Raw genomic sequence first — 12,029 nt, 5'->3', positions numbered from 1 at the left:
AATCTCATCATTACCTTGTGCTAGAAGGCCTAGTAGACCTATATGGGATTGGATGAGAGTTGTATATTAGTGTTGATTCCTATTTCTCATTATTTCTTGTAACTGAATAAATAACAAAGTTAATTCTGACTCATCAGGGATAAATTCTACCATTTCAATATGTAAGACCACTCTTTCTGCATATTGAGAGTCAGTAACTATGTTGAGATATTTGGAAAAATCCATTAATACCATCAAAATGGCATGTAATTCAGATTTTTTGGACATAATTTTAAAGACTTTGAACCATTTTACTTAAATTTTATGATTTGTAACTTGCCTTTCCTTATTTGTTTGCATCTGTATAAAATGTACGAGCTCCAAATATTAGTGTTTCCTCTACAATTCAAGGCAGGATCCAGTTAGATGTCTTTATAAGTTAATTCTATCACTTTTGGCATATTTTTGTTAATTTTTACCAAAAAATTACTGCAAGCTCTTGGCCAAGGTTCCCTTTCTTCCCATAATTTATCAATTTCATTATTAGTTAAAGGTACTATAATTTCCACAGGGTCTATTCCTGCTAATTGAGCAGTCTCAATTTTCCTTTTAAAATCAAGTCAGAGGTCTTTTCCACATAAGTTTTTAATTTTTTTTTTGGTTTTTTGAGACAGGGTTCCTCTGTGTAGCTTTGTGCCTTTCCTGGAACTCACTTGGTAGCCCAGGCTGTCCTCGAACTCACAGAGATCCACCTGGCTCTGCCTCCCGAGTGCTGGGATTAAAGGCGTGTGCCACCACCGCCCGGCAAGTTTTTAATTTTTTCACTCTGTTTATTTGGTAGAGATATCTATTCCAATATATCTTCCCTCTGCATTAAAATACCTATAGGAGAATGCTTAGAGGGTGAAATCACCAAAATGGAATCAAGCTTTGAATCCACACAATCCACATATGCATCCTGTATTTTCTTTTCTTCTAAAGATAATTCTCTCTCGGGTTTAGCTGATAATTCTCTTGGACTATTTATGACCTTGTCATCCTCTAAGGTTTTGAATGAATTATTTAATTCATATTTTCTTACCCCACTAACACTCCATACACTGGAAAATTCTCTAAATAATCTTTGAAATCCATTGAGTCCATAATCAATCTCTCCTAATTTGTACTTTTGGGGATCTATTTTTTTTGTAGAACTATTGTAGCATGAATCTTTTTTTTTTAAGATTTGTTTATTATATATACAACATGTATTCATTCTGCAGGCCAGAAGAGGGCACCAGATCTCATTACAGATGGTTGTGAGCCACCATGTGGTTGCTGGGAATTGAACTCAGAACCTCTGGAAGAGCAGTCAGTGCTCTCAACCTCTGAGCCATCTCTCCAGCCCCATAGCATGAATCTTAAAAGGTCTGATTAATAAAAACAAACACAGGGCCAGGTATTGGGGTGAATACTGGAAGATCAGTGAAGCAGAATAAGCCACAGCCACCTCACCTCGCCAATTCCTCAGCTGATCCTGTTTCCTCAGACTGGAAGCCTCTGTGTCCTCATCTGAATGGATCTCAGCTGGACTCCTGCTCAAAAGCCTCAAAACTTAACCAGCACTAGTTCCTGGTTTTCACACCTTATATGCCTTTCTGCTTTCTGCCATCACTTCCTGGAATTAAAGGAGTGAGTCACCATATCTGGCTGTTTCCAGTGTGGCTTTGAACTCAGAAATCTGGATGGATCTCTGTCTCCAGAAGGCTACGATTAAAGGTGTGAGTGCCACCATTTTCATGGCCTCTATTTCTGTCTAGTGGCTGTTATGGAGTGGCCTAAATAAGTTCACCAATATTTGGCGCCCAACGTGTTGGCAAGAGTTTCCACCTAAAACCTGAGTAAAAAGATTCTAAAGCAGAGCTAAAAACAGCTCCTAGTTGTCTCTTTCAAGCTAGCGGCAGCCTGTGTGTTTGAGCTACTATGGCGGGTTCCTGGCGTGCATGCTTGACCTGCAGTATGGCGGGAATGCGGCCTCTGCAAGTGGCACATTAAGCTGTGTGGTGGATTTAGCCTTTGCTAGTACAAAACAAAACAAAATTAAAAAAAAAAGAGGTTTCTGGGCTACACGTTGCTTTGATAGAAGCATAGACCCACTATTTCTGAGAGTTGATGGCTCCCAGAGCTGGCGGAAAACGTACTACCACCATGTTGGGAAGCTGAAGTGGGCGGAACCAGCAGCCACAGCGCCAGTGCTGTTTTAGGCTTAGAAGGCTGCAGTTTAAAGCAATAGGCTCAAGCTAATATAAAAAAATAAGCCATGTAAAGATGGCTACCACACAGAGAATCTGGATTATGTTCTCTTTGATATTCGTGACTGAAGAAAAACATTTGATTACAAAAGCTGTTGAGTTATGCCAAAATGTATATTTTAAAGGTACCTTGACTTCAAAATTTGGATGTAAGGATATGTTGCTTTGGAAAGGAAGCTCTGCTTTTGTTTCCACAGAAAGCCAGAGGCTATGGATTTGTTCCAGATTAAGATACATCAGATTTGACCAGCCAAGACCACCTGAAAGGTCTCCGATGACACCATGACCCAGATGATCCAACATCCAGAACCGTTTCAAGGCAACTGGCTCAGACGATACACCCTCATGGACTACTCCATAATCCTAAAATATTCTTTGTGTCCCCATAAGATACAGTGCCCCCCTCCAGCAGGAAGTGGTAAGAGAAACTACGCCCAAATTCCCAAATATACCAAGCTGACTTTGGAGATGTGTAAAGGTTAAAACCTTCCTTTTTAAGAAAAGAAAAGGGGAAGTGCTGTGGGATGGTCTGTATGTCAAGTGTGTTGCTGATTGGTCAGTAAATAAGTCACTGATTGGCCATTGGCTAGGCAGGAAGTATAGGCGGGACAAGGAGAAGAATTCTGGGAAGTGGAAGGCTGAGAGGGAGACACTGCCAGCCGCCACCATGACAAGCCGCATGGGAAGATCCTGGTAAGCCACGAGCCATGTGGCAAGGTATAGATTAATGGAAATGGATTAATTTAAGATATAAGAACAGTTAGCAAGAAGCCTGCCATGGCCATACAGTTTGTAAGCAATATAAGCCTCTGTGTTTATTTGGTTGGGTCTGAGTGGCTGTGGGACTGGCAGGTGAGAGAGATTTGTCCTGACTGTGGGTCAGGCAGGAAAACTCTAGCTACACTTCTCTGACCCCAGATAAATTTATTAGGGTCCATGATATATTGGGGAACACAGTATCACCACATTTCCCCTTTTTTGTCTAAAATTTAAAAAGCTTAACTAATACAAGAAAAACTATATCCAATAAGTACAATACCTATATACAATATATACAAGCAATAAATACTTAAACAATGTCTAGTCCATTTGCATTTGACAAACTCAGAGAAAATAATTTCATTATCTGTTCTATTTTGGTAAGTCCACAATGTACCTTATACACTTTCTATCCTAACTTATATTACTAAAAGACTATCTTATAATGTCTATCAAATTTATGCACTTATACCTCTTTAGTGAGTTTCTTTTCTAAAAATGTCTAGTCCATTAACATTGAACAGATTTAGACAAAAAAACTCCATTATATATATTAACAATTTCCAGTCCAGTAACATTTGGTAAATTCAGACAAAAATTTTTCATTACGTATCCTATTTATAACAAGTAGTTCCTTTTTAAAAGTTCATTCAATAATCTCCCTTTTTATCTTATTATATTCATATTCTCTCTTTTTTCTTTTCATAATAGATTCAATAATCTACCTTTGGTCATTTTTTTATGTATTCTCTGTTTTCTTTTTAGCGTAGATTCTATGATCTAACCATTTATCCTATTATTTCTTTATCTTTTTTCTCAGACTAGATTAAATGATCTACCTCATATCTATAGTCCCCTTTTTTCTTTCTTTTAAACAAAGCTCTGAATCTAATCTCCTTGTTCAGCTTTTTTTCTGATCATTAACAACTTGTATCCAACCATGATAAACCATGATAATATCCATAACTCATCAAATGACTCAAAAAAGAACCTCGCATCCCACTTCTTGGGAAAGTGAGTGTCATTTTCTTAAAATTACTTCCTGCTTTCTAAGGGCAAAGACATCTTTAGGGGATCCTGAAAAGTAAAGTTTTGGGTTGTCAAGTCCTGGGAGAGTTAGCTATATCATTTGTCCACTATCTCCATAATGGGAATGTGCAGGGCTTGTCTCAAGGCTTTTCCTTGTTTGAGTAGTCTGTGAATCTGGATCATCTCAGCTAGCCATCTCAAAATTGTCCTGAGTAGTTCAAAGCTGATTTTTCTGTGGTATTAATCAGCTTAATGGCTTTATCATAATCCATGTGGAATCATCATTGTGGAGTCCTATCATCCTTCTTAAGATTTCAAATTTGCTCTTAGGTATGGTCATGGTTCCTTGCAGATATTTTTGTGCCTCCTCTGTGGTTTGGAGCAATCACAGTCTGATAACTGTCTGTCTTTCAAAACCATGAACATTTTCCTCTAGAAGAGCCCAATTTCTCCCCACCATTTGTCTTGTCAAATTTTTACAAACTGAACTTTGCTGATGCTTTCTTGTAACAGGATGGTCCTGGCAATTCTCTGCACAAGTAGCAGTAAACCCTTCATCCCAGGTAGCAGCATCACCACAGCCTCCAACACAATGAGAGGCAGCCATCACCTCAGAGCAGCAGCCACTGCCTCCATGATCCCACCACCATTTGTGGCTCAACCCGAGCTGAAGCTTCCCCTTAGCAAGCCTCCTAGGCCAGCCTCAAACTCAAGATCCTCCTGCTTCTGCCTCTTTCAGTAAATGCAACCAGTGTGCCACCAGAACCAGCAACGTGTAGCTCAGGCCTGAGCTGGGGCCAACAAGGCCACAGGCAAGCAGCTTTTTCCTGAATTCATGGAACAAACATTGGGCACCAGATGTAGCATGAGTCTTAAAAGGTCTTATTAATAAAACAAACACAGGGGCAGGTTTGGGGTGAATACTGGAAGATCAGAGAAGCAGAACAAGCCATAGCCACCTCACCTCGCCAATTCCTCAGCTGATCCTGTTTCCTCAGAATGGAAGCTTCTTTGTCCTCATCTGAATGGATCTCAGCTGGACTCATGCTCAGAAGCCTCAAAGCTTAGCCAGCACTAGTTCCTAGTTTTCACATTATAACCTATTTTCACCACAACCTATTTTATATCCTAAATAATTAATAGAATGGCCTCTTCATATCTTTTCAGGAGCAATTTATAATCCCAAACAAGGCAAAATTTTCTGTCCTGCATCACACATTCATTCTAAAGTATCTACATTTGAAGCAGCTAGTAAAATGTCGTCCATGTAATGATAAATTATAAATTTAGGAAATTGTTTACTTGTTATTTCCAATGGCTGTAGTATAAAATATTGGCACAGGGCTTGGCTATTTAACATTTTCTGTGGGAGAACCATCCATTAATATCTCTTGGCTGGCTGGGAATTATTAGTAGTAGGAACTGTGAAGACAAATTTTTCTCCATCTTGTTCTTGTAAGGTTATTGAAAAGACACAGTCTTTCAAATCAATAACTATAAGAGGCCATCATTTGGGTAACAGAGTAGGCAAAGGAGTTCCAGATTGTAGAGAGCCCATTGGCTGAATTACTTTGTTAATTGCTCTTAAGTCTGCTACCATTCTCTTTTTACCAGATTTCTTTTTAATAACAAATACAGGAGAATTCCATGGGCTGGTTGATTCTTCACTATGCTGAGTATTTAACTCTTGTACCATCTGTTTTAAGGCCTCTAGTTTCTGTATTGTTAAAGGTCATTGCTGAACCCATACAGGCTTGTCTATTAACCATTGTAAAGGAAGGCTATTGGTGTCTTTGAAAGATCAGAATCTGTTGTGCTCTGTTCTTGTACAATCTGGCTGAGTGGTGACTGTTCTTTGTAATGATTTCTATATTTTTCTCAGAAACATGTTAGTTTATGGTTTATTTCTGATGTTTAAGGAATGTTAATCTGGGTACACTATTGTAAGAAATCATGTCCCCATAGATTCAAAGCTATATTACCTACATATGGCTTTAGTTTTCTCCTTTTTCCTTCTGGCCTTATATACTCAGGCTATCTCATACTATTTTTTTTTTTGTTTCACTTGAGATAATATTCCAATCCCTAAGAGCTGAACATTTACCTCCTGAACAGGCCAATTTGTATGTCAAGATTCTAGTGCAGTTATTGTTATGTCTGCACCTATGTCTACAAGACCATCAATGAGAATGTCATTTTTAGTTTTGGTCTTTTTTCATTTATAGAAGTTTGCCAAAAAAATTCACTTTATGATTTCTCTGGAATTTTTTGGTCTCTGTTCTAGATCTGTTCTATATCCCCAAACAGTATTTTTTATACAATAGGCATAAAGTTATTTAATTGATCTTGGAAGAGGTTTCTTCTATGATGGAGGAAGGGATGGAGCTGAATTTGTCATGATGGCCTGCAAGAGGCCCCTGAAGCCATTTCCCAATGGCAAAAGCAAGGGATTACCTTGACTGTCCCTTGTTGTTCTATATCCATTAGTTCAATGTTTTTTCTTTACCACACCTTCTGCATGTTCCAGAAGGGAGGGGCATTCTGTTGTCATTGTTCCGTGAAAAAACTTTTTTCTAGAAATGTCCTTTTTACAGTCCCTTTTGAGGTGACATTGTTTACCACAATTGAAACACCTGACATTACTATTTTTCTTCAAGACTCTGGAAATCACCTCCTCTATCCATGTATCATCATAGTCATGGAATTTAATATTCATTGTATCTCGGATCTATTCCTCCAAGGGTGCTGATCTTGCCTTTAATGTCCTAATTAACCTTTTCTAATTGTGCATTAGCATTTTCAAAAAGCCAGAGATTTAATTATTATCTGCCTGGCTTCTGAGTTTGGTATCATTCTTTTTACTGCTGAGGATAGCCTTTGTAAGGAATCAGTCAAGCTTTCTTTTGGGCCTTGTATGACTTTGTAAATGACGCAATTTTCTTTCCTACTTCTTCAATTCTGTCCCAAGTATTCAAGAGTGCCATTAGGTATAAAATTAGGGTGTGCTCATCATATAAATATTGTCTTTGTATATCAACACAATCACCTTCTCCAATAAGTTGATCTTGTGAAATTTCCATACTCTAGCCCTACATCATTGTTCAATGGTCTTAGCCTCATCTTTCTCCTATCTCCTCCATTGTAAATGGTCACCAGACTCTAAAATAGCTATAACCAATTTTTTCCAGTCTCGAGGAATAATTCTATTACAAGTGATCACGAGTTTAACATTTGCTTCACATACAGAACATGCATACCATATGACACTGTAGCTTCTTTGAGTCTCCTCAAATCTAACATTTTCACAAGAGTCCAACCAGCTTGTATACAGCCTTGAGTATTTGGCACTTCCTATATGGTTACAGAATAGATCAAGTTTGGCTGTTTAAAACCCTTAGGCTGTTTCTCTGTAACCATATAATGCAATGCTGAGATAGATTCATCTTTAAATTCCTTTGTCTGGGTCTGAATTTCTCTATGATCTGTTTTAACAAGTCTTTCTAAAACTTTTATCTTGGCATTCAATTTGACCAACTTTTTTACATGATAGAACTAAAATGATCAAACAAATAATACTCATAATTGATGCTATGTAAATCCCATCAACATTAATTATCCTCCCATTTAATTGTTCCATTTTCAGATCACTTAATGTGCTATCAAACAGAGACTAAATTTCCTCCATTGTAAAATGTTTCCCCTGTTTTAATGTGTGAAAAAATTCTCTTTTAACTAATTCCCCTTTTAAGAAATCTTAATTAACTCAACAAATTTGCTGACAATGATGATTTTGATGTGAGGCTGACTGCTTCTGAGTAGAGCAGTAGAAGCCCAACCTAGTGTGGTAGCAGTCAGAGGTGGGGATCCAGAGAGAGCCCACAACCCACCAGGAGAGAAGAAGTCAAAGATACTCTGGCCCACATGGTGTGTAGACTCTGGCTACATGCAACTTGGGCCAGTGCCAGGGACATACAAAGCCAAAAGTGGCTTTTTAGTGAATTTATTCTACAAATGTTAGGTTGTAACATGTAACATGAATTGCTAAACTGTCTTCTTAATAAAAAACCCAGAGCCAAATATTGGGGTAAAAGCTGAAAGATCAGAGAGGCAGAACATCAAGCCACTGCTACTTACCCCTATGGAATCCTCAGCCTAAACAAAGCAAGCTCCTCTCTCCACCCTGCCTTATAACTTCCTCTTTCTGCCCAGATGTATTACTTCCTGTCTGTCTGCATAGACCTCCAGAACTCTGTAGTTAACTAGCATCTAGCTAATCCTTGTGATTATCAGGCAAGCTTTTTTTGTTAGATCACAAATAAAATATCACAACCGGGGAGGGACAATGGCAGCCTGTAACAGTAAAGACCTCAAAGCAGCCATAGTATGAAGCAAAATCTTCACGAATGTAAATATCTGATTTCCAAGTCAACAAGATGAACATTTACGAACATTTAATTTTCATTAAGAATACGTTAAATATGAGGAACATGTGATTCATTGAAAGGTCAAATGAATAATTCAACACACAGAAATCCTGTCTGAAATGTAAAGTAACAGACTGAAGAGATAAAAAGTCTAAAAAAACAAAGAAAGAAAATAAAAAAAATCTACAAGAAGAAATATTAAGAATAATCAAGAAGACAATGCAAAGCAAAATAAAACCCAAACCCAGTAATCACCGCTCATGATAATTTCAAGAAGCCAAAAAACCCAAATAGCTTACACAAGGAGATAAAAGATTTACTAATGGGAACTATAAAACACTGAACACAGAAATTGAAACAACCTAAGTATTTCCAAAGACTGCCCTTTTTCATGGTCCAGCAATATCATACAGTTCACATGGCTACATAAGTCAGTTGATTCCAATCTCTATAGAAATCCCTGTGCATTCTTCTCAAAAATACAGAAAATTAGTCCAAAATTTCATAAAGCAGTTCCCCAAACCTCCTAATGTTCAAATCAATCCTCAGTAAGAAAGGTAGTTGCAAAGTTACCATAGTATTTAAAATCAAATATACTATGTTTACTGCTATAGGAAAATTAGTTACCAAAAAATGTAGTCCTTGAAGGTGAAATAAGAGCAGACACATAAATGAATGAGGTATGATAGAAGTTTATAAAGCAAAGGCCTAATTGAATATAATCCTCTGATTCTTGATAAGGAATCTAAACAATGCTTTTCAGAAAAGAGTGCATTTGGAAGAGAACAAGCTATAAAAGTCAGTGTCCACCTACACTGTGTTTATATCCAATGTTAAATTACATTGTAAATTACTCACTTTAGGATTATAAAATACCTTAACATAATTCAAGAACTTAAAACTACTCTAGGAAAAGAGATTCATTTGAGCACTGATGTAAAGACAGTGACTTCCTGAGTAGTATGGAAATACTTCAGGAAATAGAGATCGAAAGTGAAAACTCATGTGTTTCACAAAGTAAACAATCATCAGCATAAAGAGGAACCATAGCACAAAAGAAAATTCTTCCCGGTTAATCATCATCCAATTCACTAAAATCAAGAATATAGAGTGCACTAGGTAAAGTTAATTTCAAAAGAAAATGGTGGAATTGCATGATTTACTGAATCAAATAAGAAAGCACAATGCAAAACAGAAAAACTTGACAGTGTAAGAGTGTGAAAGATGGACAACAAAGCTACAGAATACCACATTCAAAAACCAATAGTGGAAAGGAAGGTGAATGAAGAACACAACATTTCTAGAATACGATCAAGAGAACAAAACTAATTTAAAAGTTATCATAGAGATTGTGTTTAATGAAGGGATAGGAATTTCCCAAATGAGAGAAAGAAATGGACATTCTAGCATGAGAGGTGTTTAGAGTCCAGACAGTTATGGCTAGAGAAGAAACTCTCTTCCTCATATTGTAGTCAGATATTAGAAAATACATAACTAATAAAACAAATAACAAGATACAAAGAGAAATGACATCACTCTGCAAGTGAAAATACAACAAAACGATGTCAGGCTTCTCATTAGCATCTACTTAGCAGCAAGACATGGAAAGATGTAGTTCAACACTTAAGGGGAGCACTGCTTTAATCTAAGCACTGGGAAGTCAGAGATAGGTGGATCTCTACACATTCAAGGACAGCTTGTTCTTGGAAGATAAATGGATGGCAACTAAGGCTACATAGAGAGACCCTGTCTTAAAATAAGTAAGTTATTAAATAAAAAAAGATAAGGACATGGCTTAGAGCCAAGGTTGCTGTGCTAAGAGAAGCCATTTGTAAAACTGAAGGAGAACTAAGAGCAAGGATTATAAAGTTTTCAGTGAAAACAAGTGTCTTAGCAGATCTCAACAACATCTAGTGAATTATTAGGGAACACATAAAAATTGCAATTATAAAAAAAAGTGAAAAATATTGAAGTAGACAAATTCCTGATACATATGACCTTATTTGATTACTCCAAAAGGTATAAGCAATTATAGAAGACTGAAGAATCATCATAAAAATGGTCTTACTCAAGAAGCCCAGGACTGGATGGATCCTTTGCTGAATTCTACCAAACCTTTAAAGATCTGACAGCAATGTTTTTAAGGGTGTCCTAAAATCCAGAGAGAGAAGAAACACAGCAAAACTCACTCACTGAATCAATCAAAATCCTGATCATATGTTCAATTGTGGTGGCCCTCATGTGGAATGGAGAGAACAGTTGACTTGTAACTTCCAAACTCATAAAAGAAAGCACCTCCCCAAAATAAATAAATGAATGTAATAAGAATATAAACAGCAAAAGAGCATAAAATCCTTGTTAAGAAAAGATTTTAGGACATATTAATGTATAAATCATGAAATGAAAGTTTAAATACACTGAGTCCCAGGAATTATGGAACTGCTAAATACATTAATAAATAGCACAGAGAGATCTGGGTTGAAGAAATATAAATTACCAAAAGAAGAAAGAAACAGTGTTTATAACCATCTGCATCAATTGAAGGCAAGTTAAAAAATATGTGCTATTCCCCATCCCCCAGTCATATGGTTGTCATTAGGAAGACAAATATCTCAGTCTCTTTATGTTCTTTCTAATTTTATGCTTTTGTGGATTTGTGAAAGGTGGAAGAAATGGAGAGAACTCTGATGTTGTCATCATCTGTAGTTTTGAACAGATTTGGGCAGCAGTGGTGTATCTGACAGCTACAGACATGGTAGAGTTGGCCTGTGACAGCACCTGCTACTGAGGCTGTCTTTTGTCAGGAACTGTGAGAACCTCCAGTGTTTCTTCTATACTTACACTTTTGGTTTCTTTTCTGTGACCAATAACAGTCTAAGTAGACCACACTTTACTACAAAATATAACTACAGATTGACAATGAAACATGAGCATGTACAAGAGTCCGAGTGTGATTAAACAGAGGACACAATAAAATTTAGTGTAGAATATTGCCATTCAAGGACAGCCTGGTCTATAGAGCAAGATCCAGGACAGGCACCAAAACAACACTGATTAGCAATGTCATGAAAACCAAACAAATGAATAAAATACAAGAAGCAAGCAGAACACCAAATAGACTGGACCAAAAAGAAAATTTCACTTGCTACATAATAATAAAAATACTGAATTTATAAAACAAAGAAGTATATTAAAAGCTGAAATGGAAAAGAATCAACTAAACAATTAACACATAAAGGCACAGCCTAACACCTGACTTCCCTGGGAAGTCTTTAAAAGTCAAAAAGTCATGGGCAAATATCATAGAGTCTCTAAGAGACCTTTGATGCCAACCCAGACTACTATACCCAGTAAAATTTTCAGTCACCATAGATGGACGAAATAAGATACTCAATGATAAAACTAAGTTTTAGAAATAGCTGTCTGTAAATATTGTCCTACAAAAGTCACTAAAGAAATAATATAACCTAAATAGGCTAATCACACCCTAGAGAACACAGGGAATAAATAATTCCAGACAAGCAAATTAAAAGACTAAACACACACA

At 36.9% G+C, this 12,029-nt stretch overlaps 1 protein-coding gene across 1 annotated transcript in view; it reads left to right on the top strand.

Annotated features, from left to right (window-relative positions):
- The first annotated feature begins 3,969 nt into the window (after positions 1-3,969).
- LOC131903796 (vomeronasal type-2 receptor 116-like) overlaps positions 3,970-12,029 on the top strand; it is a 34,610-nt gene continuing 26,550 nt past the window's right edge. Inside the window, exon 1 of the mRNA XM_059254565.1 lies at positions 3,970-4,043. Within this exon, the coding sequence (XP_059110548.1) occupies positions 3,970-4,043 (74 nt within the window). The remainder of the gene's footprint in view (positions 4,044-12,029) is intronic.

Source organism: Peromyscus eremicus, chromosome 1 (assembly GCF_949786415.1).
Source record: "Peromyscus eremicus chromosome 1, PerEre_H2_v1, whole genome shotgun sequence".
Lineage (NCBI taxonomy): Eukaryota > Metazoa > Chordata > Mammalia > Rodentia > Cricetidae > Peromyscus > Peromyscus eremicus.
The sequence above is the reverse complement of the archived record's forward strand: the minus strand, read 5'-3'. Positions and strand labels throughout refer to the sequence as shown.